At 54.4% G+C, this 23233-nt stretch overlaps 1 protein-coding gene across 10 annotated transcripts; it reads right to left on the reverse strand.

The window, feature by feature from the left end:
* Window positions 1-23012, reverse strand: PIP5K1A (phosphatidylinositol-4-phosphate 5-kinase type 1 alpha). Of its 10 annotated transcripts, none has more exons than XM_084500708.1 (17): window positions 22912-22978; window positions 17745-17786; window positions 15283-15317; window positions 14445-14534; window positions 13005-13135; window positions 12475-12592; window positions 12098-12250; window positions 10650-10949; window positions 9880-10085; window positions 9141-9224; window positions 8135-8183; window positions 7692-7776; window positions 7234-7371; window positions 6700-6808; window positions 5655-5735; window positions 3043-3127; window positions 1-2500 (listed from the first exon to the last, which is right to left on the reverse strand). In XM_084500708.1, the coding sequence occupies exons 1-17, from the start codon at window positions 22961-22963 to the stop codon at window positions 2498-2500; spliced, it is 1761 nt and encodes a 586-aa protein (XP_084356834.1). In that variant the 5' UTR covers window positions 22964-22978; the 3' UTR covers window positions 1-2497. The 10 variants fall into 10 exon arrangements, with proteins under 10 accessions (XP_084356834.1, XP_084356831.1, XP_084356833.1 ...); XM_084500705.1 differs by having other exon boundaries at window positions 6700-6829; XM_084500707.1 differs by having other exon boundaries at window positions 3043-3150; window positions 6700-6829.
* Between the last annotated feature and the right edge of the window lie 221 nt (window positions 23013-23233).

Here is a 23233-nt window from a genome sequence, read left to right on the forward strand (position 1 = left end):
TCAGGTCACACGCTGTATTAACTGCCACGCAGGGCAGCGGGGCTGCAGGCATCACAGACAGCCGATGACAACAAATGGTACACGGGTAACATGACAATGTCCACGACACGGCACGAGCTGCTCCATGGGGACAGGTCCAGGCGGCGAAGCGGTGCCGGTGGCGATGCCAGAACCGAGGGCGAGCAGGACAGGAGAGCCTGGGATCCCGGCTGCTCCCTGCTCTTGCCCCGTTGGTAAGACCCAAAGCCCCCTTCCCCGCCAGAGAAAAGCCACGCGAGGTTTCAAAAGACAAAAGCAGTTGCCTGCCACTTTCAATCGCAAAAAAAAAAAAAAATAACAATAGCAGTTATTCTGAAAACCCATTACAAAGCAGAGGTTGATAGTTCCCATATATAAATGCCACCCCCCACCCCCATCTCCCTACTCACTGAATAACTATCCCCAGGAAAAAAAAAAAAAAGAAAAAGAAAAAAAAACACTTAAATACAAGTTCATAAATATTAAATCATGAAAAAATTGAGACTTGGTTTTCTTCCCTCCTGGTAAAAAAAAAAAAAAATGAGTTAGGAGGGAAGGTAAGAAACAGTGTCTAATATAGACAGTTATTTCAGCTATAAAGTGTAACCTGCGGGGTAGAGTCAGAGGTAACAGGGAGGGAGAAAGGAAGATCCACCCGAGGTGTCCCGGAACCGATCTTTCCTCCCACCCACAGGTCTCGCTGGGACGATGATTGGTGTCGAGAGGTTTGAGAGCCCTTGAGAACCCAACAGCCAGCTTCCGAGCAGAGGCTGTTCTCACACTCCAGCAAACCCCTCTGGATCCGGAACATCCGGAGTAAGGCCATTCCACTTGGTCTTTCAAAAAAAAAATTTTAAAAAGAAGGTTTTTTTCTTAAAAAATATCAGCTTGCGTCACATCCACTTTAATTAAAAGCTTGAAGTGGAAGGTGGGAAGAGACTTGGCTCTGAAACATCAACTAAAAACATCCCCTTCTACACCACTACATTCTTGGTTTCCTTAGCAATCATTGCTAATTAGCATAGAAACCCCTTGCACTGCTGCAAGGGCAAACTTTAAATTACTTTTTATATAAAAAAGAACAGAGGATTCTAACCCACCAGGAACATGGGGAAGAGTCACTTCATTTCTTAAAAAAGCATTTAGTGAAAATAAAGATCAGTCCAACATCTCTGAGATCTCTAGGAAGTGTCTGCAGCCCGTATCAGGGAGGCGTCGCCACAGCCTCATGCACAGGGGGAATGGCCACAACAGAACCATGCCTCCAGCTTTTTTTTTTTCCTCTAAATGGGGCTCAAAATGCACCGCACTCTTGTGGAGGCAGACGTCTGTCTCAGCGCACACAGCAGGCAGCCATTTAGGCAGGTATCTCAATCCTGAGCCATCGAGAGCATCGGTGCCACGCACAGTTCTGCATAGCTGGCCAGGCTGCAGGCGGAGATATCAAAAGGGAGCTGAGCTATAAAAACCGTAAGTTTTGCGAGCGGTGCCCACAACAGAATGTAACAGCAGGCTGGAGGGCAGGGAAGGGAACTGAGCAGGCTAGTTTTGGTCCATTTGCTTAAGAAATACTGAAGGCTTTAAAAAGTGTGCCCGTTACAAAGATCTCCCTCCATCAGTTACTTTGTGGGGAAGGAAACATGGCAGGGACAAAGACACTCATTTCAAGAACAAGGGACAACGCAATCCAAAACCTCCCTGACACCTCAAAAGCTTTCATCTTCAAAATCCTCCAGGCTAGGGAGCACAACAGAGCACCCCTGCTCTCCACCTCGCTGTCTCAGGAGACGACTGCCACCGGGAGCAGGTACCGGGGAGAGGGCTCCTTGCGGTCAGCGCCCCTCGCTGCCTCTCACCCGGGGCATTTTCTGGTAGAACACTGAGAAGCTTATTTATTAAAAAAGAATGACTATACTGCAGGACTAAAAAGAAGTGATATGACTGAATTCAAGGAAACTTTTAAATTAAAAACTCGTTTAAAATACAAAACAAAACCACACTGCTCTGTCGCAAGCTGCCCCACTGAGCTTCTAATGCCCGTTTCCCCCCAGAACTCGGAAGAGTTGCCTGTTCTTGCAAGGTTTGTGGTGTTGGCATCACAAGTAGATAACTCCCTGAAAGTCAGATCCCTTTTCCAGAGGCCTTCAGCCCATGTGGAGCAGCTCCTCCTCCTCCCAGCAGCCTGCTTTGCTCCTGCCAGGCTTCAAAAGCAAGGAGGACAGGGGGGACACAGCGGCGCCTGATGCGCTCTGCGGTAAGGAGACTTCAGGCGTCCTGAGGCTCAGCTGTGCTGGCCCAGCCTCATATAACACTACCTCGCTATGTGTAACCCAGCCTTCCAGCTTTTAGGTTTCAGTCCAGATAAAGTTTCTAAAAAAAGAAAAAAAAAAGTCAGCAACGGGGGCTGAAGGTTTGTCAGACTCCAGACCACGCAGCGCACAGAACCATCTGCTTCCATCGCAACGGCCTCGGTGTTGCCTCACTGAAAAGAGAAAAGAGGGGAGATGCTGAGGAAGAGCAGCAGAGATTTCCTGACTGGTCTGCTGAACTTTCTCCACCCCGGGAGAGGCAAAGCAAATGGGGATGCTGAGCTCACTCGTGGTCAGGCTTTCCCGAACCAATGCCTTACACTAACACAGGAGGGGCTGTGAGTGTGTCCTCCCCCGCTAGGACAGCAAAGTCTGGGTCAGCTTCACCCACTTTTATCTCTGCCGCCCAACCCACTCTTGGCCCTTGGAAAAGAGGAATGTCTCTGCTTTGCCTCCCACCTTATCTAATGTAAAGCTTTAGAGGTAGCAGATTATCACTAAGAGGATGAACAGTGCCCAGCACAAGGCAGACCGAGCTGTCACATACTGGAGGAAAACGAACACGTGTTTCCTGCTCCAGTCGCTTCTCACCCACCCAGCTCCACGCCTGCGCTCCCAGCACCTCTGGGGAGCAGCAGAACCAGAGCCACGTAGCCTGTCACTGCCCACCCACCTACAGCCCTGCTCACACCCTCCTCAGAAGCACAGTACTCACAAAGCTTATCTCCGTCTCCTGCAGGTCTTCGAACTGTTCCCTCAGTTCTGAGGAGTGCTCGGGTATTGAAGGCCCTGGGGAGCCGCTGGGGAAACAGAAGGGGGAGACCTGTAAAGCAGTTTATAAGAATGAGCTGTCAATAAGTCACATTTCTTGGTTGCCCTGCTGCACCCAGCACACTGGAACATCCCAGCACGTCACAAAGGCTTTGTTAGGCAGGTTTAGTACAGTCACAGGCAACACGATCCTTGCAGGGCCAGGCACCTGAAACAACACCTAGAAAAATCAAGCCCCCAGTCCAGGTGACTTCATACATCAGGAACAAGCACTTTTTGTCAGCAATTCTTCACACAAGTCCTCAGGCACCTCATCAACAGGAAAATGCTCGCGGGTGGAAACAGTCCAGGGTCAAAGTATCCACGAAGCACCACAGAACAGCAAGCCTCAGCCTCTACAGGCAGAGGCACCTCTATTTGAAAAAGCCCCTGGCAAACCTCTTGTGCAACGACTGTGAGCTACGTCGTGCTTGCAGGATGCATCACTGTGTGCACACAGCGCCTGTCAGGACACCGTGCACAGAGAAAAGGGGCCGGGCGTGCGTGCGTGTCCTGGAACACTCACTTGAGCCCAATATCCCTTGTTATATCCCTTGTTATCTCCCCATTTCTTTCATGAACCTGCAGAGATAAACGGCCACCACCAGCTGGCCAAGGAACTCCAGCTCCCAGCCTGGGTCTTGAGCCCTTCCCCACTCGGGGCACGGTGACCACGGCTCCTCCTCACCCCTGGGAAACACACGGGCAGCAGTCGGTCTGTGAAGGCGGATTTCACTTAGCAGGCACGGCTCTCCTGGCGACCGGGGGCTTTAGGAGCACCTCCTGCAAGCATCACCCAGGGCTTGGCAAAGCCTGCCCTCCCCACTGGGATGCCACCGCCTGCTGCCAGAGCACAGAAGCACCGAGCTGCTCAGTCCTCAGGCGGCAGCACTCCACGCAAACAGCCGCGCATCGGGAACGCCTCTCAGCCGTGACACCAGCCGTCCTCATCAGGAATGCAGAACTCCACCTCCCTGCCTGATCGCGCTCACCTATCTGCCTGCTTACTCTGAGCTGCTCTGGCTTCAGCTCCCCCGGAGTGCTCTACCTGGCGACTCTCTGTCTCTGACCTAGGCAGGATGATCAGTGTCAGTCGCCGCGCATACGGCCCTCGAGGCTGGGCTCATTAACCCTAGGCAGCGGGATCGATCACAGCGCTCAGGAGAATAACGAGCCCCTCTAAAACACAGACCGACAACCCCTGGAACTCCTTGCCAGGGACGCGGGTCAGCAGCTGCTGCTCACAGCAGCACGTGGTGCTTCAGCTCCTCACCCACCGCGACGCCTCTGCCAGAGGCTAAATGCCAGAGCCGGGCTGCAGCGGGGCCGTCCCAGCCCACCTGCCCTTCCCAGAACCAGAGCAGGCTGCTGGCGGCCCCTTGCATACCGAAGGAAGTCTTCCTCCCTCGTTCAGCATCACGCCCTCCTCTGCAGCTTCAGGGTTTGCAGCCAGCAGGTGCTCAGCCCCAGGATGGGGGCGGTGGTGCTGGAGCAGTCACCGGGCCCAGCCCAGGCAGCCAGGCAGGGAGAGGCAGCTCTGCCAGCACCCCGTGGGCCCCCGCGCCTGCGCGCTCCGCTCACCCACCACAAAGGGCACGGCTCCAGCACACAGGCTGCACGCAGAGGGTGCACGTGGCCACAACAGGGAGGCAGCCACGAGGCTGTGCGAGCACCCCCAGGAAGGCTGAGCTCCTCCTTAAAGGCAGGATCCTGCCTGCCCCCCCGCCTGCTCCTTCAGGTGGGCTCCCTCCCCTTCGCACAGGGCAGGGATTTAAGAGGTCACCCCCCCCCCCCCCAAAGAGTGGTAAACACCCCACTAGACCAGCTGATTCTGTAGAGAGGGAAAATTCCTTTTTAAACCCTTTCAACGAGTTACGTCATTAAAAAAAAAATCAGTAATTTGCAAATTGCTTCCATTTTCAGGGTTTGCAGAGCTTTACAGCTCTCCCACAACCACACAAGTGGATTTAAGCCTCTGACAACAGGCTCAATGTGGGGAGCTCACAGAGCCTAAGGCCCTAAAGATCCCACATGGGAGAAAACATTAACCTGTTCCCTGTCCTCGATTTCAGTACCTCTGCCTGCTGACACTTTTTTTGCTGGCAGAGAGTAAGCGAGCACATGCTCGTGTGCCTGCAGGGTATGGGAAGTGGTGTGCTCGGCCCCAGAGGCACTGGGACAAACACAGATGGGGCTTGGCACCCAGGGAACCACCCAGGGCTGAGCTCGGAGGAGCCGCAGGTCTGATCCCGTACACCAGACCACAAACAGCGTCAGAGCCACGAGCTGCAAGGACTCCATCTGGAGAGGTTTTACCACCGAGCCTCACAGACACACCGAGGACGGACAAGTCTTCGCACAGGGACCCACCCTGCTACAGTACCGTGTTTTGGGAGCAAATCATACAGAAACTGTAACCACTGGCCAGCAAAAAGCACCAGGCCAAATCTCCGGGTACCTCTCCCTGAACACACCCTCCAGACAGAAGGTTTCAGGCAGTCTGGGTCCTCCCCTCACCTAGGCAAGAAGATGCCGGTAGCTGCTCTAGTCAAATCCTTTGCTGAGCTGTCAGCTTTATGCACTTGTACGCCCACTGACCTACGTAGAGATTGAAGGAGAGAGACCTGCAGTTAAGTGAAAAGAATGCCTCAGGCATGCTGATGTACTGGAAAGGAGCAGCTCTGGTTTCGGATCCCTAATGAGAAGTTTCCAGGTTTTACAGAGGGAATAAAAGGTGTTAATTACAATTTTATCTCGTTCTCCTGCAGCTCTGGACAGAGCAGCACTTTGATCAGTGCCATGATGCAGGACAACGTGTCAGGAGTGATGAAGATAGATGGTTTATGATCGCTTCCAAGGAAGAGAAGTTAACACCTCAGAAAAACTTCTGTGCAAGGGATCGTTCTCTGACCACAGCTCCTCCTCGTACTCTTCAACCACTTCAGCAACACACAAAACATTCACAGGCAGCCATCCTCTCCCTCACAGCTCTCCATGCACTTCAGCTCCTGAGGTATTTTGCGCTGTGCCTGCACACAGCCCTGCAGCCTCCTTCCCTGAGGAGCTGCAGGAGCTCCACGCTCTCTAAATCACTAAGTGGTGAGAGAGCCCAACGCTCTGAGAAGTGCAGCAAGGCAGGTGGGTCACTTTCAGTACCATCCATCGCCACGTTCAAGTTCTTCAAGTACATCCTGGCAGTGCCACTTCCACCAACTCACTTTAACCAGCACAGTTATCTCAGCTCCAGAACAAAGCCATTAAATACAGAACGCACAAGGGACTAAAAGCCACTGGGACCCCCACACAGCCCAAGCAGAAGATGCAAGATCACGTCGTCTGCAAAAGACTGCACGCAGGAACGGTGACAAAATGCCCCCCCAAACATGCTTGAACTGACAGAACTGAACTTGCTCATCACCACAGAAGGACCACTCAAACGGGTATTTCCGCAAACATGCCAAAAAACTAAGCACCACAAAGCAGCACAGAGCCCCCTGTGGCTCATGAACCTGACTCACAGGAGCTGCTGGCCTGCCATGCACCAGAACGGCGAGAGCCTTACCTGTTTGCAGGCGAGTTGAGGCCTCCGCTGCCCAAGGAAGAAGTGGACAGGGTCGTCGCGACGGAATCGCTGTTAGCTTCATCTACTGGCAGAGTCCTGGGCAGGAGATCTGGACGACCAAGGTGGGAACCTGAGTTGAAGCACAGACTGTTCCATCACCAGAACACACTAGCCACGGGTCAAGATCTGAGCTGGATCCCATCCGAGACATCTAAGACATTTGAGCACTGAAAAAACAGCCCTGCCTTCAGTTCTCTGCTTGGAGTCTGACGCTCCACAAGCCTGCCTAGCCCAACTGACCTAAATCCCATGGCATGTGCTGTTGGGAAGAGACCAGACACCTGAGACTGCCGTACAGCCTCAGCCCAGTTTCTGGCACCTATGAACCCAGAAAACAGACCCTGCCCCTAGCAGGACTGCAGAACCACACGGAGGCGTCTTGCACAGCTCAGGAGGCAGATAGCTTTGATTAGACAAATACAAGCTGAAAAAGAACTTTGCTAGGATTTTTTTTTTTTGCACCCAGGTACCAACCTTGCTCTACATCCACCTCTGTCGTTACTTGTGCTTTTGTCTCACATGACATATGTGACTGGAAAGGCACTCCTCCCTGACAGCTTCGACGAGGAACTGCGGTGCCAGAACGGCTCTTCTTAGAAGGGGATGGCTTTACTTAAAGACAAAGAACAAGGCAGCACTTTAGTAACACCCCATACTCAGGAAGGAGTAAAAGACCTGACACAGCAACTTTCCGGTGACAGAGACTGGAACAAGGGCTGTACTCTGAAAGAACATTTTGATAAAAGAAACAGCTCCTATAATGTCACATTTGTGAGGCAAGAACAATCTAGGTGGAAGAAAGAGGTGACATAGCACAGCAGACTTCCTAGAGGTCTTACATGCTGTCATTCACCTTCCCAAACCACAGCTGCTGCGCAAGAAGCCAGAAACAATGGCAATTGCCAGGGGTACGCCTGCACAGAGGTACTTACGTGGTATTTTCTTGAATGCTGTGTTGCACATGAACCGTTGGAATCTTTCAGCATAGAAGCTGGGTCTGTGCACAGACACAGTGTCCTAAAAGGGATAAACATTAACACGTGAATCTTAATTAGTCAGGGATTACAGTTAACATGAGCTTCTTTCCCACTGCTAACCTTGACACATGCTACATTGGACTAGGAACAGTCAGGGGTTCTCACAGTGCCAAGAGAGCTGTGAGAAACAGATTAGAGTTCTGCCTTACATACAAAGCAATCGATATTTGTTAAGAAATAAGTGGATGAAAAGCATTAACAAATCTGACGCTACCTAGAAAATACTACTTTTATTTTAAAAGGCAAATACACATGCTCCTTAGGAAACCAGGATCCTGTGCGCAGTGAGCTGGTATTACTGAAAAACCATTGAAACAGTGGAAGTTTTTACTCCTTACCCCATCGTGTACAAGGGCCTTCCAAGAATGCTCTAGCTTCTTGACAAATCTGAAAAGGGAAGAATTCAGAACAATTTTCAAACCAATCCACGTATGATGTAACGCACACTCATTACTGAGCCTGCCTTTTGACAGCAGTGGCAAACACCCCAAACAACTGACTACTCTGGCTTTAGATTCTCTTCATTGTCCCACTCTGCAGCTGCCGGGGCTGCCCGAACAGCTCACTGTCCTGCACTGTTTTCCTGTCCCTGCTGCACGGTCCCAGGCTTCCTTCACAACAACTTTGCTCACTGCATCTGTCCGAGAGGTGACTCAGCTCCCTAATTCAGCAGAAAACTCTCTTTGCAGGGTGAGTGAACGGAGTGACCCTGAGGGAGGGTTCAGAAAGCACTGGAGTCAGCACTAGACAAGAGAACTAGTGCTGGGCCATCAGCACAGCCGTAGTAGAGCAAGACCTGTGCCCTCAGAGCTGTTGGAACAGCACCTCGCACCTTGTGAAACCGCAGCTTCAGTGTTTCGGGGCAGAGTTGGGGGGCAAGCGGAGAGTTTCAGAGGCGTAATTAACACGGATAGTTAACTCGCTGACTTTTAACAGACTCTGTATGTATGTAACTTCCTGTATATTGTATTTGAATATAAATAGAAGGTAAGCCTTATACCTATTTTTACTTACATAGGGAGAAGTGGTTATGGCCATTTTAAGCCACCACTAGTTTTTCCCTCGCCACTTCCTGCACAGTGCCTGTGCACAACAACCACAGCATACAAAAAAAACACTTCATGAGAGTAAATCCATTCTGGGAACATGAAATAAGCATGGTAAACAAGACCTGGAAAGCGATCCCCAAAAGCCCAACTTCAAGAAAATAAAAAGAAATGAAGGTGGTTAATAAAACACATTTTTTTCTTGAAAGCCAGTCCTGACAAACAAGCAGGGACAGACAATGCTGTGAAGTGATTTTCACTCTTGGGTGATACGCAGCCATTACTCAATGTCTCTTACCTGTAGGACTGCAGCACATCAATGATGCCAATGTAAAGGAGCAGTCTCTCCCCCTTCGCATTACGGGCTGGAATGCCTCCCATCCTAGAAGAAGACAGAGCACAAACATGAAACAGGGTGTTCTCACACCCTGCTGCCTCTCTCAGGCTGCCTGGCGTGGGCTGAGTATTATGCGAACTATTTAACAAGCATCAACACGCAGGAGGCTCCTCCTGTTCAGCTAACAAATTGGGGAAAACGAATCAGAGCAGAACATTTCAGTAAGTTCACTCAGCCTCCCGAGAACTGCCCCCCTTTCCTGTCTGTATGCCAGTCTTACTGAAGATGAGGATTAATCCCAGCTCCTTTAGGAGAAGAGACCAAGCAACTGGAAAGAGCACCTACCACCATCCATACTGAAGATGGCAACTGGACTTTACGAGCTCTTAGTCTGATCTAACAAAGCAATCACTATGCCTCTTGGAGACAGATGGATATTAGCTATCTGAAGCTGCCAAAAACTGGTGAGCAGAGAACTCTCAAAGCCACCTGGAAGGCCAAAAGATCTTTTGCACATTAAGGAAGGGAAGTCAAAGCCAAAGCTAAAAGCACAAGAAGATTTGATATTGAGAATTCTCTGTCCAGCAATCCTACAGAGCCCAGTCTGCATCTAAATGAAGTCTCCATTAGGCAAGCTTGGATTTTACTCCTCGCTCTTGACAGTACCTCAGTGAGAACAGCAACACCGACACGAACTTACTGGTCATCAGTCTCTATGGTGCCACCTCGCCGGGCCTCTCCTTGGATGGATTCCATGGCCGTGGAGTAGAGGGCCTTCTGGGCAGCGGGTCGCCGCGTATCGGCCTGAGACGTCCCATCTGCCAACGCGTGCTCTCTCTGTGCCAGATCAATGTTATGGATTGCCACGAGCAAGCTATAATCCATGATTTTAAAACTCTGCAGGACCTGGGCAGAAAGTCAACGAAGGCTCATTCAGTACTGCAAGCCCAGGGAAACTGTCAGAGCAGACATTTGCAACAGTGCAGTCAGCATTTCTGCCTAGAGCCCCGAGTGTATAGAGGGGATGACTTTTAATCCATTGCTTGTGCACACTCAGCTCATCTACAGATGCCAAAGGGAGTTACAGGAAAGCCACTGGTATTCCTCCTCTGCAGAAAGGGACCAAAACCTGGGGATACCACTGATTTTTGCATCGCTGCTTAGAGGCAGCTCACAGCTTGAGCACAGGCTCAGTCAAGTCTCCTGCCCCTCTCCCCAGATCCTGCCCTGTTCCACAGTGCAACCTGAGCAGAGGGAGAGGAGACACTGCTTCTGTCCTCTGCCTCTACATACAGAGCTGTGTGCAACTGGGCTCCAGGTCTTCTTGTCCACACCGCCATGAAAAAACAGGTTCTCTAGTCAACACCCCTGGTAGAGACTATGAGAATGACAGCTGCCACCCCATTTTTCATGGAAAAGGCTCAGAAAAAGGAAAGATCTCTCCATACTACTCTTCACCCCTCCACTTACCAAACAGTCTCTCTGTAACGTTTTGCACAGAGCATTATACATGTCTGAGTCTAAGAAGAGGCCATCAGGGATGTCCTGCATAAAATCCAAGTCCTTGTATGTTGGGAAGACCTTCTCCCGTTCCTTCTGGGATGCTCGGCGTTTGTAGGTGGAGCCCTTCAGGTCGTATTTCAGGTGCATTTTCACAGAGCGTGGCAGAAGGTTGTTCATCACAACAATCCGAATGTTTTTGCCCCCAGCTTGGACACAGTATAAGCCATAAAACTTTGGCAGCAGCGTCCTTGGGTTCTGGTTCAAGTTCTAAAGTGCCAAAAACACAAATACCTTCAAAGCCATCCTGGTTATTCACATGCTATGCAGAGGATTTATTTGCTCCTTCCTGTGCTTCTAAGCTGAAATGGAAATGGCAATGATTCAAAGCCATCACCAAAGAAGCTAAGAGACATGAGGAGGTGAGCATGGGGAACAGATGGGTGATGCCTACTGCTAATAACCTCTTTGCAAAGCTGAATGGGTCAGATAAAGCTTGTAAACGCAAAAGGAATTTGCTGCTCACTCACACAGAAGCTAAGCTGGGGAGGCCGCAGGGCAAAGGATGATCTTGTGCTTAGCCATTTTAAATTTGGCACTTAGGTCAAGCTAAGTACATCAGGACAAACAGATCGAAACTGTCATGGCTGTGGAAGACATTAGACAGAATTTTGAAGATAAACAACGTGCTTTTGAGGTACAATCAGAGCAAAAGTATTTGTGGGTTCAGAAGCAGTTTAGAGAATTCAGTTAATGGCTCCAACAGCATCAAAAGTCCTAAGGCACTTCTGTAAGGCAGGGCTGTCTCATGGCTAAATTCCCCTTTACAGAGGTGCCTTGAAAAGGTCAGGCTGTAAAAAGACATGAAGCAGTCAGATCACACACACATCACGCTTCAGGGTGGGATCCGATTTCCCTCCAAACTAAAAAAGCCTTTTTTTCCTGTAACTGCTTTCAGAAAATTAACATGCCTTTACTCCCAATGCTGCTGCTTCCATATACAGAAACCTAAAATCAGAGTTCTACAGAGGAATACTTCAGCTTTGTAGACAGAACCAAGCATAATTCTGGGAAGGGAAACGTAAGTACAAGGCACCATTGGCGTAACACTGCAGAAAGGACAGCTCACAGCAGATCACAGCTGGTCACAAAGCCTGCAATCTTCTACAACCACCCAAGTCACTATGTGCAACGCAAGACTCCTATCCTAGTCTTGTGGTACCCAGGCACCCAAGGTTTGTGTCCTTCAGTGACTGTCTTTGCCTCTGGACAGTTGAGACAAAAGCTGTCAGTCCGCTGAGGCACAGACCAAACCTCCACTCGCATCTACCAGGCAGCACGTAGCATTTTCTGTCACATTTGTACACAAGGGGGACACTTCCCTAGCTTCCAATGAAAGCCTCACCCCAGCGCCTTACCATATAGTAGCCAGGCAGCAGCTTCTGCAAGAACTCAGCCTCTTTGTGCTGAACTGTTTTGATGATAAACTCATCGTCACTGGATACATAGAAGAGGGATCCGCTGGCCCCGGAGTTAGAAAGTTCGATGAGTGGCTCACTACAGAGCGAGTACTGAGGAGAAGAAGATGAGAAAGCAGAGGTGAAGGAGACATCAACGGGAAACTGCAGTGCACAGGCTCTTCCTTTTAAAGATCAACAGAGTCAAACCCCAGGGTCACAGACAGCATCCAGCGCTGTGCCTGCAGAGCACTCCACAGCTCTGAGGAGGGGAACGAGGGCAAACATCCATCACAGAGCGTGCAACAAATGGGAACCTGGTACAACCAACACCTTACCAGATAGTCATCAGGTCGGATCCCAAACAGCTCCCGGAAATAACGAAAGGCCACTGGAGCGTAGGTTTTGAACCGAAAGTCATTGTAGTGATGAGCCGGGGTCAGGTTGCTCCCTTCACTGATCAAGGACAGAAGGGCATAGAGGTATTTGCATTTGTCAGGTTTCTTAAGAGACTACCCAAAAAGCAACCACCCACTGGCTGGCTGCCTCTAACACACTCAAGGGCTAAAAAGCACCCACCCAGGAGGGACACAAGGATGCACACACAACAGCAAGCCTGCAGTTGTTCACAAGAGCAAAGATGCTCACATCTGGGGAAGAGCCGAGCCTTTTCAGAGACAGGAGGTCAGGCAGGTGTCAGAGCTGGTCCATAAGCAGCACATGGTGCGGCTCTGCTCAGGAGACCTGTGCTCACTCCTGAAATCAACTGCCCAGGTTTGGTGCCGCTTTCTAACATGCGAGTAAGGCTAGGAACTAGTGCTGCTACTCACTACCAAAGCACGACACAGAAGAGAAAGCAAACACTGACCTTGGGAAGAAAATACTTTCTACTACGTAGAAATCTTGCATGAGAACATCTCTTTCAGGTTTGGTGCTCAAGCTTCCAACTGTGTGTGTAATGCCCAGCTGAATGGCACCTTTCAAGGCAGATGATGTCGTCTGGAGGGAGAGACAGAGAAAATGAGTCAGGCAACGCAAAGCAGCAGACTGGAAATAGGAATGAAAGGAGTTAAAAAGAAAAGGGAGCCCCAAGCTTAAAGCAGCACTGTTAAACTGGGGTATTTTACACCCATTAGTTCCAGTTAGGGTAGTTTTACACCTGATGGTTACAGCTTCCTTCATTTCCTTCCCAACGACCTGGATGCATTGTCCTATGGCAGTCTGCTCCAGAGAGAGGGTGCAGGACTGATCAGGCCCCAGCGTGCCACGACGACAGGACGTTGAAGCTGCTGCCAAAGCAGTGAATAGCCCGCTCTGCCAGAGCGCCTCTACATCCCTGATCACATCCTGCTCGACTCCTGCACTCTACCTGAGCTGAAAAGGACTTGAACTATCAATACCCAGCTGGCCTTCAGAAGACTGAATTCCATTTCCTCCTCCCACAGTGCTCATCTCTATAACCTGCAGTCAGAGAAGAAAGTCTGTCCCTGGAAGTTTATCTCGTTCCCCTACGAATAAAGACACATCTTGTCACCTTAGCCTGCCAGGTCGTGGAGCTACACAGTTCAAAGTCTACCCTTCCCCAGCTTGGGCAGACTTAGGTCTTCTACGGGGCAAGGCAGGCAGGGCCAGCACACAATGCACACTTCTGTCTGCTGCCACCTCCTTCCTCTGACCTTGCTAGGTCGTGGCTCTTTAACCTTAAGCAGCTCACTGTCATTTAAAAATACACAGCAAAGACATGAATCTCACTCCTGCATCCTGTGCACGAGCTGTCCGAGAACAATGCCAGACTGTGTTCTTGTAACAGCTACTTACATCAAGAGTCCTCTTCTGTCTGCACAGTACATGATCTCATCTCAGGCCACTGAGACGTGCTTCAGTCTAGCTCATGCTAGGGGCTGTTTTCCCAGCACAGCCCAGCTGAAATCTGCTCAACACCCCCACGTTACACGGCCTGTCAGCTCCCAGAGCACAGAGATCTGAACTTTGCTGTAACGCCTGTTGGAAATGTTGATGCTGCAGAACAGGTGCAAGTTGGATCTGTGTACAGCAGCTCACGGACATTTCACTTGGCTTAAACATACAGCAACCAAACCAAGAACAAGATTCAGGGCTCGTGACCCAACTCGTTTGTGTTTTTTTCCTCAAGCTAAACAAAGCTCAGCCCCCTGCGCAAGAAATCATTGCACATGAAAGCATTTCGCAGCTCAGCACTAGACCAGACCTGGGAAACGAGCATTTCATTTTTTTCATGTTTTTATTGAAAACAACAATACTCAAGTGAGCTGTGCAAGAGAGCACCTACCTTTTTATAGGTAGTCTCGCCTGTGGAATCCACTCCTCTGTGCCCTTTTTTTATTGTCTGTGAGCCTGGCTGGCCCGAGGAACCTGGCATCTAGGAACAGAGTAAAAGATGGTGAGAACGAAGTGTTCACGATCTCTCAGAGGCCCGTGGCTGCCCAGAACTGCCTGTCCTTAGCTCTGCTGTTCTCAGAGCTGGAAGCTGTGTGCTCCCTGCTGAAGGCCCAGGCCCCAGCCAGGCCTGCCCTGGGAGCAGCAGCGGCACTGGAAGGCCTCCAGAGAGCCGACTGACTCCTGCCTGACTGAGGCCTAGCCCAAGGGGTCTGCTTTCAGCCATGGAAGACATTTTTGGGTTTGTTTTATAATCGCCATCATCACAAACCCATCAGCTCTAAGGGAGTTTGGCCCAACCCCAGCCAGCCACCCTGCTGTTGCCAGTAAGGCTAATTCTTTGAGGAAACAGCTCAGGAAGGCTTCGAATTCTGCTCTGATTCACGCCCCAAGAACTCGCTTGACTCATTCTCTTCTGTTTAAACACATGCTGTTGTTAGCTGGTGTTTCTCAGTCAAAACAACCCGAATGTCTTGCTCTTGGCAGAATACCTACTTGGTGTTTTGGTAGCACAAGAATTGCTCGGTCCCAAGCTGGGTTTTTAAGGGCAGATTCTCTTCGTAAGGAGAGATCCTCTCATTTCCCAAAGGAATATTTGCAACTTACTGTACTTACCACTGCCTGGCTTACCCTTGTCTGCTCTCTGCAATCTTATTTAAGTCTGAAATTGGGCATTTTGAGCCTTCCCTCAGAAGTGATTCTCTTGGCCAGTCTGTCCATCAGAAACTTACCTCAGGGGTGAGCGATTTTTTGAAAGTAGATGATCCTGTCAAAACAACAAAGGCAAACTCAGAAAGAGTTAATCATTATCACGCATCACAAAAAAAAAAAAGCAAGACACAGCGCCTCGCTTCCAGAGATTTCAGGCGTCTGAAAAGCATTGACTCATGTTTGATTTCTTCCCAGCTTCTCCCCTTACAGCAGAGAGGGTTTTTGTCAAGCCACAAGGAAATGCTATTTGGCTCACTGCTCACCCCTCCAGACCCTGCCTGCGCCCACACGGCAGCACAGCCACGGGCTGGGGTCTGCTCAGCCAGCTGGACCCCAGCACCCCCCCTCCCAGGGGACCCCAGCACCCCCCGTCCCGGGGGCCCACGCTGCCCAGGGCCCGGCGGTTGTTTTGCCAGGCTGGGCACGGCCACACGCAGCCCTCTTGGTGCTCCTGTGCCCACCCACCGCCCACACGGCCCCTCCGCGCTGCGGACAGCCTGGCGCTGCCAGCTCCTTGAGCAGGATTTGCATTGCAGCAGAAGGAGCGGAGGCACTTAGCAGCAAAACCCAGCAGCCTTCTGATCCCCTTATCGACCGATCAAAGTTCTCATTTCCATACATATTAAACAAGAAAACAACAACACAACAAACGCATGTCATTAAGCAAAGCACAGCAGGACTGCCCCAGCCGTCCTGCCACCTCTGGGCTCCCTTTGAAGCCGGGCGCTTTGTCCCGACGGCTCCGATGCTCCGGGTGCTCCCCCAGCCCCAGCCCCTGCCCTAGCCCGGAGCCAACAGAGCTCAGCTCCATCCCCTTCCAGCACAGGAGACTGCGTTGCCTCAAGGCTTTTGGCCTTAAAAATCAGAATCATTTAGGTCAGAAAAGACCTCCAAGATCACCAAGTCCAACCATGCAACTTGCCAAGATCAGTCAGGATGCAGGGACAGGGCGAGCATCCCGGGCGCTGCGACGCAGCACTTGTTCAGCAGCAATTACAGCCTTCCTTTTTTAAACAAGTATCTGTAATTATGTAAATTGAAACCTCTAAAAGCCCCAGGATTCAAGCAATCCCGAAGCAGCACCACCAGCCTCATCACCTTGGAGATTAGCTGTGTTAATATTTAATCATCCGTGCGAGGCTGTATTCCACCAGGATTTAACTACAGCTCCCTCGCCGCAGGACCCGCAGCAGAGCAGATCTCTGCCACGCTGCCTTCATCGCACGAAGCAAGCGCTCCGAGGACGCAAACCAAGCCTCGGTTCAGAGCCCGCGTCCCACGGCCCCCCCAGCAGCACCACGAGCAGTGAAGGGATCTGAGAGGTTAATTCTAGACAAAGCAAACAGAGCAAGGTTAGCTGGTCCCGTCCAAACCCCAATTCCCTACGTCCCTAAAGGTTTCCCCTTCCTCTCGCTCGTGGCAGTGGGGCCGATCCCCGGGGCAGTCTCAGAGCACCCCCGGGAGCCCTTTAGGGAAGCGGAACGAAGCCGAGGCCGAGGCTGCCTGCCCTCCTCCAGCCTCAGCCGTCCGGGAGCCTCATCAGCAGCAATGGGCCAGAAATTCATACATCCAGGGAACAGATACTAGAAGAAAAGCTCAACAGAAGCTGTGATGATGGCAGCTCATCCGTCGGTTTGCACAAACGCTTTGCTGCGGGAGCACGGAACAAGGCACACGGGTCAGGTTCACACTTCACTCCTTTGTCTGGCACACGAGCATGCTAATTTGCCACAGCCGGGACAAATCCCCACTCGGCTCTATTTTTAAACAGAGCCGCTCAGACAAATTTTAGCTGCGCTTCACATTTTAGACGAAAATAAAAAGTGAAAACGTTAGCACACCCAAACACATCATCAGCCCAGCTCTCCAGCGCCTGAGCGGGGCCAGCCGAGCGCCAGGACACGTCACACTGGCATGCGCTCCCCTTCCTCCTCCGTCCTCCTGCTAACTTTAGGGTTTTGTCTCACCCCAGCAAGCAGCCAGCATGGGAGAGGCTGCAGGTAGAAAAAAAGCCGGGCTCTCCCCAGAAAGGTACCGCTCTGGGTGCTCAGAGTCAGGGAGCAGCAGAAGAGCAGCCCCACGCCACGGCTCGCCACCTGCTCTGGGTGCTCTGAGGCACCTTTCCACCTGGCACCCCCAAAAAGCCTGTCGGGATCAGCCCCACAGGACCGCAGACGGACGTGGCAGGGAGGTTGCTTCTCTGCAAAGCACAGGTCAGGCAGAGCTGAGAGCAGAAAACCCGGCGGCAGCAGCGCTGCCGGCACGCACAAAGGCACCGAGCCGCCAGGGTGTCAGGAGAGCACTTCCACAGCACGTGTCAGTAAAACAGCATTGGGTGAGGGGGGAGCAGCCTTCCTCTGAGCTTGTTTAGAGAAAAACACGGAGTTCTGTCAGTCCTCGCAAGCCAAGACAGTTATGTAAGGTGGCATTTTGCTGCTGGTTACTGGAGAGGAGGAAACCATGCTTTATGCAATCCGTCTACCTCTTCGAAATGACTTCACCGAGCAGCACAAAAAGCTGAGATCTATACAAGGAAAAACAAAGAGGTTACACAGGGAACCGATACTTCAGCTACTCGAAGAAACTGCAGGTGTTTTTCCCAAGAAAGCACAAAAAGAAATAATATTTTCCCTAGCTAAGGTCCAAACTCCACAAGGAAAACGCCTCGCTCCTGACCGAGACCCCTTTGTGCAGAAGCCACGCGAGACAAAAACCCTCCTGTGGCTCCAGAGGAGCCCAAATACCCCAACCCACACCCATCAGGGCTGCTCTGAGAAGCTGCAGCAGTCGGGCCCGAGCCCGCAGGACCCCCTGGGATCACCTGCACGGCCCCCAGGGACAACAAACACTTGCAGGCACTTGAGCTCGGCCAGGTCAGCGGTGAGCAATGCTCTGAGGCTCTGAGTCGATAGCTTTGTTCCAATAGATGGTGTTAAGAACATTAAACCAAACGCATCAGGAGAGCTCGTGACCTCGGCCTCTAGACAAAGAGCTCCCACGTGCTGGCTGCAGGCTCTCGGGGGTCTCTGCTGCCACCGTTTGCTGGCAGACGGCAGCCCCGGCCGATGCCCGCGCCGCCGGTACCGCCCCGGCTCAGCGCGTCTCCCTCCTCTCCTCCGCTCGCTCCACGAGCCTGCTGGCTGCGGTGCAGGACGCTCCTCGAGTTGCTGGATTCTGCTGACGTGGACGCCGCAGCGAGCAGGGGACTTGCTGGGAAGAAGCCCAGGCAGATAGGGAAGACGCAGACTCCGGTAATTTTATCTGGGCTCTTCTCGCTGTTTTGCAGGAACAGCAAATGTGTCCTCGAGCTCCCTTCAGCAGCAGGCTGCCAGAGGCTGTCTGGGGAGGTCGGCATGCCCAGCCTGCAGCAACGAGGCAGCTTTTTACTCCAGGAGGCCAGGCAGAATCCAAGCCATGCGCACAGCCCCGCTCCGCAGCTGCACGGTGCGAGCTGCCCAGCGCTTTGTAGGGACCGAGACAAAGCCAGAAATGGATGAAGCAGCAGCCTGCTCTGTCCTGTGTGCTGCCCCAGGCTGGCAGAGGTGGGCACAGCTCCCCGGGATGGGGCTGGAGCCTTTCCCCATCACCTGGGGGCTGCTGACATCCTCCTGGTGTTTCGCCATCAGGGGCAGGTGGCTGTCCCCACAGCCCCAGGCAGCGGCACGCTTCGTGGCAGGGAGCGTGGGGGAGCCACCAGGGCTGGGAAGAAACCCATTTCCCTTCGCTTCTCACCAGCACAGCTTGACCAAAGCCGGGTGGGAACAGGAGCAGTGCCAAGCAGACCCCCTTCTGCAGGCGCACGGAGGCACAGCTCCGTCCCGATCGCCAGCCGGTTCCTCTCCACCGGAGCAGGGCTGGCAGACGGCCTCGGGCCTTGGCGAGGAGCTCCCTGCCCTGCCGTGCCCCACGGGGACAGCCCAGAGCAGCCCGCACCCACACCACTTCCCAGGCAGCGACGGGAGAGCGGCCACCGCGCCGTTCCACGACCTGGGGCTGCAACGGTGCCAGCAGAAAAGGGCCAGGAGCAAGGAGCAGCCACCAGCTGCCCCAGAGCCTCCTGCGTTCCTTCCCCACCACCCCTGGCCCCCCAACCCGCAGCCCTCTGGCCCGAGCTGCGCCCTCCTGCTCCCCCCAGACAGGGGCTGGAGGCCACACTGACGTCTCAGCACCGCTAACGAAGCCCAGCGAGCTGCCGGACCGCCGAGTGCTCGTTTTATTGCTTTTCCTGATGCTTCAGAGCAAAAATATCCCAGGGGAGGAGGAGCGACAGGATCTCAGCTTTCCCAGCCGCATTCCGGGGCGGGTTGCAGCGTTTGCTGAAGGCGTTTAGCACCTGCGACCCGAGGAGCCCTCAGACAAGAACGCTCCCTGGGATACCTGCTGGAAACTCCTGCCTGCAGCCGCAGGGACCCAGAGCCCCGCTCCCGGGCAGCTGGACCTGCAGGCACAGCCTCTGCCACCTGAAAACCAATCCCGCAGCTGCCCCGAGCCCACCGGTTACAGCTCGGCATTACCACACGTCTCCACGAGAACACTGCCACGATTTACAACTTCACCTGCTCCCCAGCAGCACCTACACAAGAAACGTGGAGTCGCTGGGTTTTCCGTGGTGCTGGCGGGTTTCACAGGCAGCTTCAGGGCTGTCAGACCGACGCTGGGGATACAAACCTTCACAGCAAAGGCTAAAGCGTTCCTCCTGCAGCTCATCCTGCGAGCAGTGCTGAGGGGTGCTGCAGAAACAGCCCTTGTCCCAGGGCAGCGCCGAGGGCCTCGCTCAGAGGCACCAGGACCAGCACAGCCCCTGCGCTGCGCCCCGGGCCTCGGGGAAGACAAACGATCGTTCTCCAGGAGAACAAAATGTAGGTCAGGCGCGAGGGATCCCCCGCCCCAGGAGCGCTCTGCTTTAAGCAAGGCAGAGCCTGCAGGGACGTGGCGAGGTCGCACGTTTAATCACTGCACTCACACAGCGAGCGAGAAGGCTGTGAGCGGCTCGTGCCTCTCATCGCACTCCATCGCAGGGCCCCCGCGCCAGCAGCTCTTCAACGCCCCGGAGAGGCGGCTTTTACTTCCCAAAGGGGAATTCGGACACCTCAGGAGGTGGCACCACGGCTCCCTGGTGCCCCCACCGAAGCGCACGGCTCCCGCTTCCTTCCTCGCCGCTGCTTTGCTGGATGAGCTGCCGGAACACAGACACACTTGGCGTTACTCAGCCGAGCCAGTGCTCATCTTTGTTCTCTCCACGGCGATCCTTTGTCTCCATCCTGAAGACGAGGCAGCTTTGCCCAGGGCCGGGGCACCACAAGCAGGTCCCACAGCCACCGGCGCGCTCCTGGCAGGGCCGGTGACAGCAGGACCCAGCTCACACTGCCGATCTTCGACAGGCACCGAGGCCTCCTCAGATTCCATGAATGTTTGTCAAGAAGAGACTTTTACAACAGAGGCGAGACTCGAAGTCATCTGACGTCCTATTTTAAGCCTGAGGATGATGAGCCATTCAGATGTTTCTGTTTAATCAACCGATCTTTCCTCCCGCGTGCTCGGTCTCGGCGAGGTGGGCCCGAGGCTTTGTCCCCCTTGCAGGCACCGGAGGGGGGGGAGCTGAGGCTCTGTGGGTGTGCTACGCCTCCAGCGCGGGCTCGGGAGCCTGCTCTCAGCTCACTGCAGAGGTGTCGGCAGGATTTTCCTGCCCACAGAAGTGACTGAGCCATTTTGAGAGCGATTCTTTTGTCTGTGGATGTCAGGGAGGGGCCTGAAGCCAGGGTGACAATGAACTCTCAACTCTCTCAGATCCGTAATTACAAAGCAGTCGCTGCACCGAAGGCACAAAGAAGCAAACAACTGAAATCCCACATTAGCATTTTTGGCACATGCTGCTTCAAAGTGAAAGCAGCAAAATGAGAAATCCTCCTGGGTGTTTCCCCGGGGAGCCGAGCATGCGGCAGGGCAGGGCCACAGGAGAGGAGCAGGGGGCGGATGGGAGGAGGAAGGGTGGGACTCGAATCCTTCTCGTCCCCTTTATTTCAGCTGGAAGAGGCCGGTAGCTGAGTAATCAGCCCCCAGGGCGAACCACGCCGTGTGCCACTGAGGGTGGACAACAAGCCCTGGTGGGGCCCGGGATGGGTTGAGGTTTACCATGGCGAAAAGCCTCACGTCCCCACGAACACCATCCCCCTCTGCCCGCAGAGCTGCTCCCCCCGCTCTCATCGAGCTTCACGCGACGGCCCCGAGGCCAAAGCGAGACAGCAGAGCGAAGCCCTGGTCACCTCTGCAGCCCGGTGCTTGCTCACAGCCCTGATACCACACGGAACTCACACCCGGCCAGACCAGCGAGGGCCTCACACTGCCAGGACCGTGGTGACAGCCAAGCCAGGCCCAGGCTCGGCGCAGGACGCCAGCCCCAGGAGCTCTGCGGGGTGCCCATCGCAGCTCCCCTGAGCCCCTGCTCCCAGGGAACTGCCCCAGCTCAGGGAAGGGGGCGAGCGCCCAGAGAGGGGCCCCGGTCTCCCCGGGACGGCGCCAGGGCTCAGCGCCTGCACTGCCAGGGATGGAGCACGGCAACGTCCTGCACGTATCGCACACGTCACGCAGAGGCTCTTTCATAACTGGGATTCGAATCCTGTGGGAAACGCGTTAGCCAACACCTAGCTACCTGGAAAGCAAACAATGGCAATTATTCCAGCAGGAAGGGAGAAGAGATTTACTCGTGCACTCGCATATTTTCTGCCAAGTAAAGCTCTTGAAACCCTCTGAGCCCTGCAAGCTCTCTGGAGCTGGCTCCTCCTCCCCAGGTCAGGGGACAGGCAGAGGGAGCAGCTCCCGTTCTGGAAGGCAGCCCCACAGCGGGGCGAGGAGAAGACCCCAGGGCCTGGCCCCGAGCTGTCCCAGCAGAGCTCCAAGCAGTCTGCCCCTCCTCCCAGAACCGGCTTTATGGGCCCAACAGGTCCTACGGCTCCGCTGCCCGCTCCTGAGCTGAACGAAGACCAAGCAGGGATGCCAGAGACACGTTTCCAAAACTGCCTGGTGTGAGTGGTGCACGGACCCGGCTCGGAAGGTAGAAAATCCGACAGCTGCACCCGTCGCTGCCGGCCGAGCAGCGCTTCAGCAGCCCCGCTGTGACAATCACGGTCGGTTCCCTTACGGGGCGCCCAGCAAACGGCCCCCAGACGCTGCTACAGGAGGGCAGGGGCAGGGCCAGGCCCCCACCGAGCCCAGGCTCGCCCCGAACGCCCCCCCCCCGCCTTTCTTTTCTCCCCCCCCCCGTGCTGTGACCGGGGAGCCGAGCAGCTCCTCCGCGGGGCTCCGCTCAGCTCCCTGCGTGACAGGACACAAAAACCCCGCGGCTCCCAGCGCAGGGACCCCGCCAACCGCGAGCTGAGACCTGCCCGGGGGGGCCCAGCCGCGAGGAGCGGGCCCGGGGGGGCAGCACGGGAGGGGGGCAGGGCCCGGCCCCCGCCGCCAGGACGCCCCCGGCCCCCCCCCAGGCCCCGGGGACCGGGCTGAGGCGCGGCGGGGGCGGGGGCCGCGCTCCCCCCCCCCCCCCCCCACCCACCCCAGGACCCCCCCCACCGGCCCGGCCCGGTCCCGGCCGCGACCCCCCAGCCCCTCTGGGGTCCCGCCCCCCCGCCCGGCCCTCCCCGGTCCCCCCGTACCCCCCAGGCCGCCGCCGCCGCTGCCGCCCGGCTCGGGCCCCGCCGCCGCCATCTTGCCGCTCCCTCTCCTCCTCCTCCTCCTCCGCCGGCTCGCGCCCGGCCCCGGCCCCGGCCCCGGCCCCGCCCCCCGCGCCAGGCCCCGCCCCCGCCGCTCCGGCCCTCACCACCCAGCCGCGGGCGCGGGGGGAGGGAGAGGCGCACGCGCCGCCGGAGCGGCTCAGCCCCCCTCCTACCCCCGCTCCCAACTTGGACTCGCCCGCTCAGCGCATGCGCCCGGAGGGGAGAGGCGGGGGGGGAGGGAGGCGGCCCCGCAACTGAAGCC

Source organism: Aythya ferina, assembly GCF_964211825.1.
Source record: "Aythya ferina genome assembly, chromosome: 29".
NCBI classification, from domain to species: Eukaryota; Metazoa; Chordata; class Aves; order Anseriformes; family Anatidae; genus Aythya; species Aythya ferina.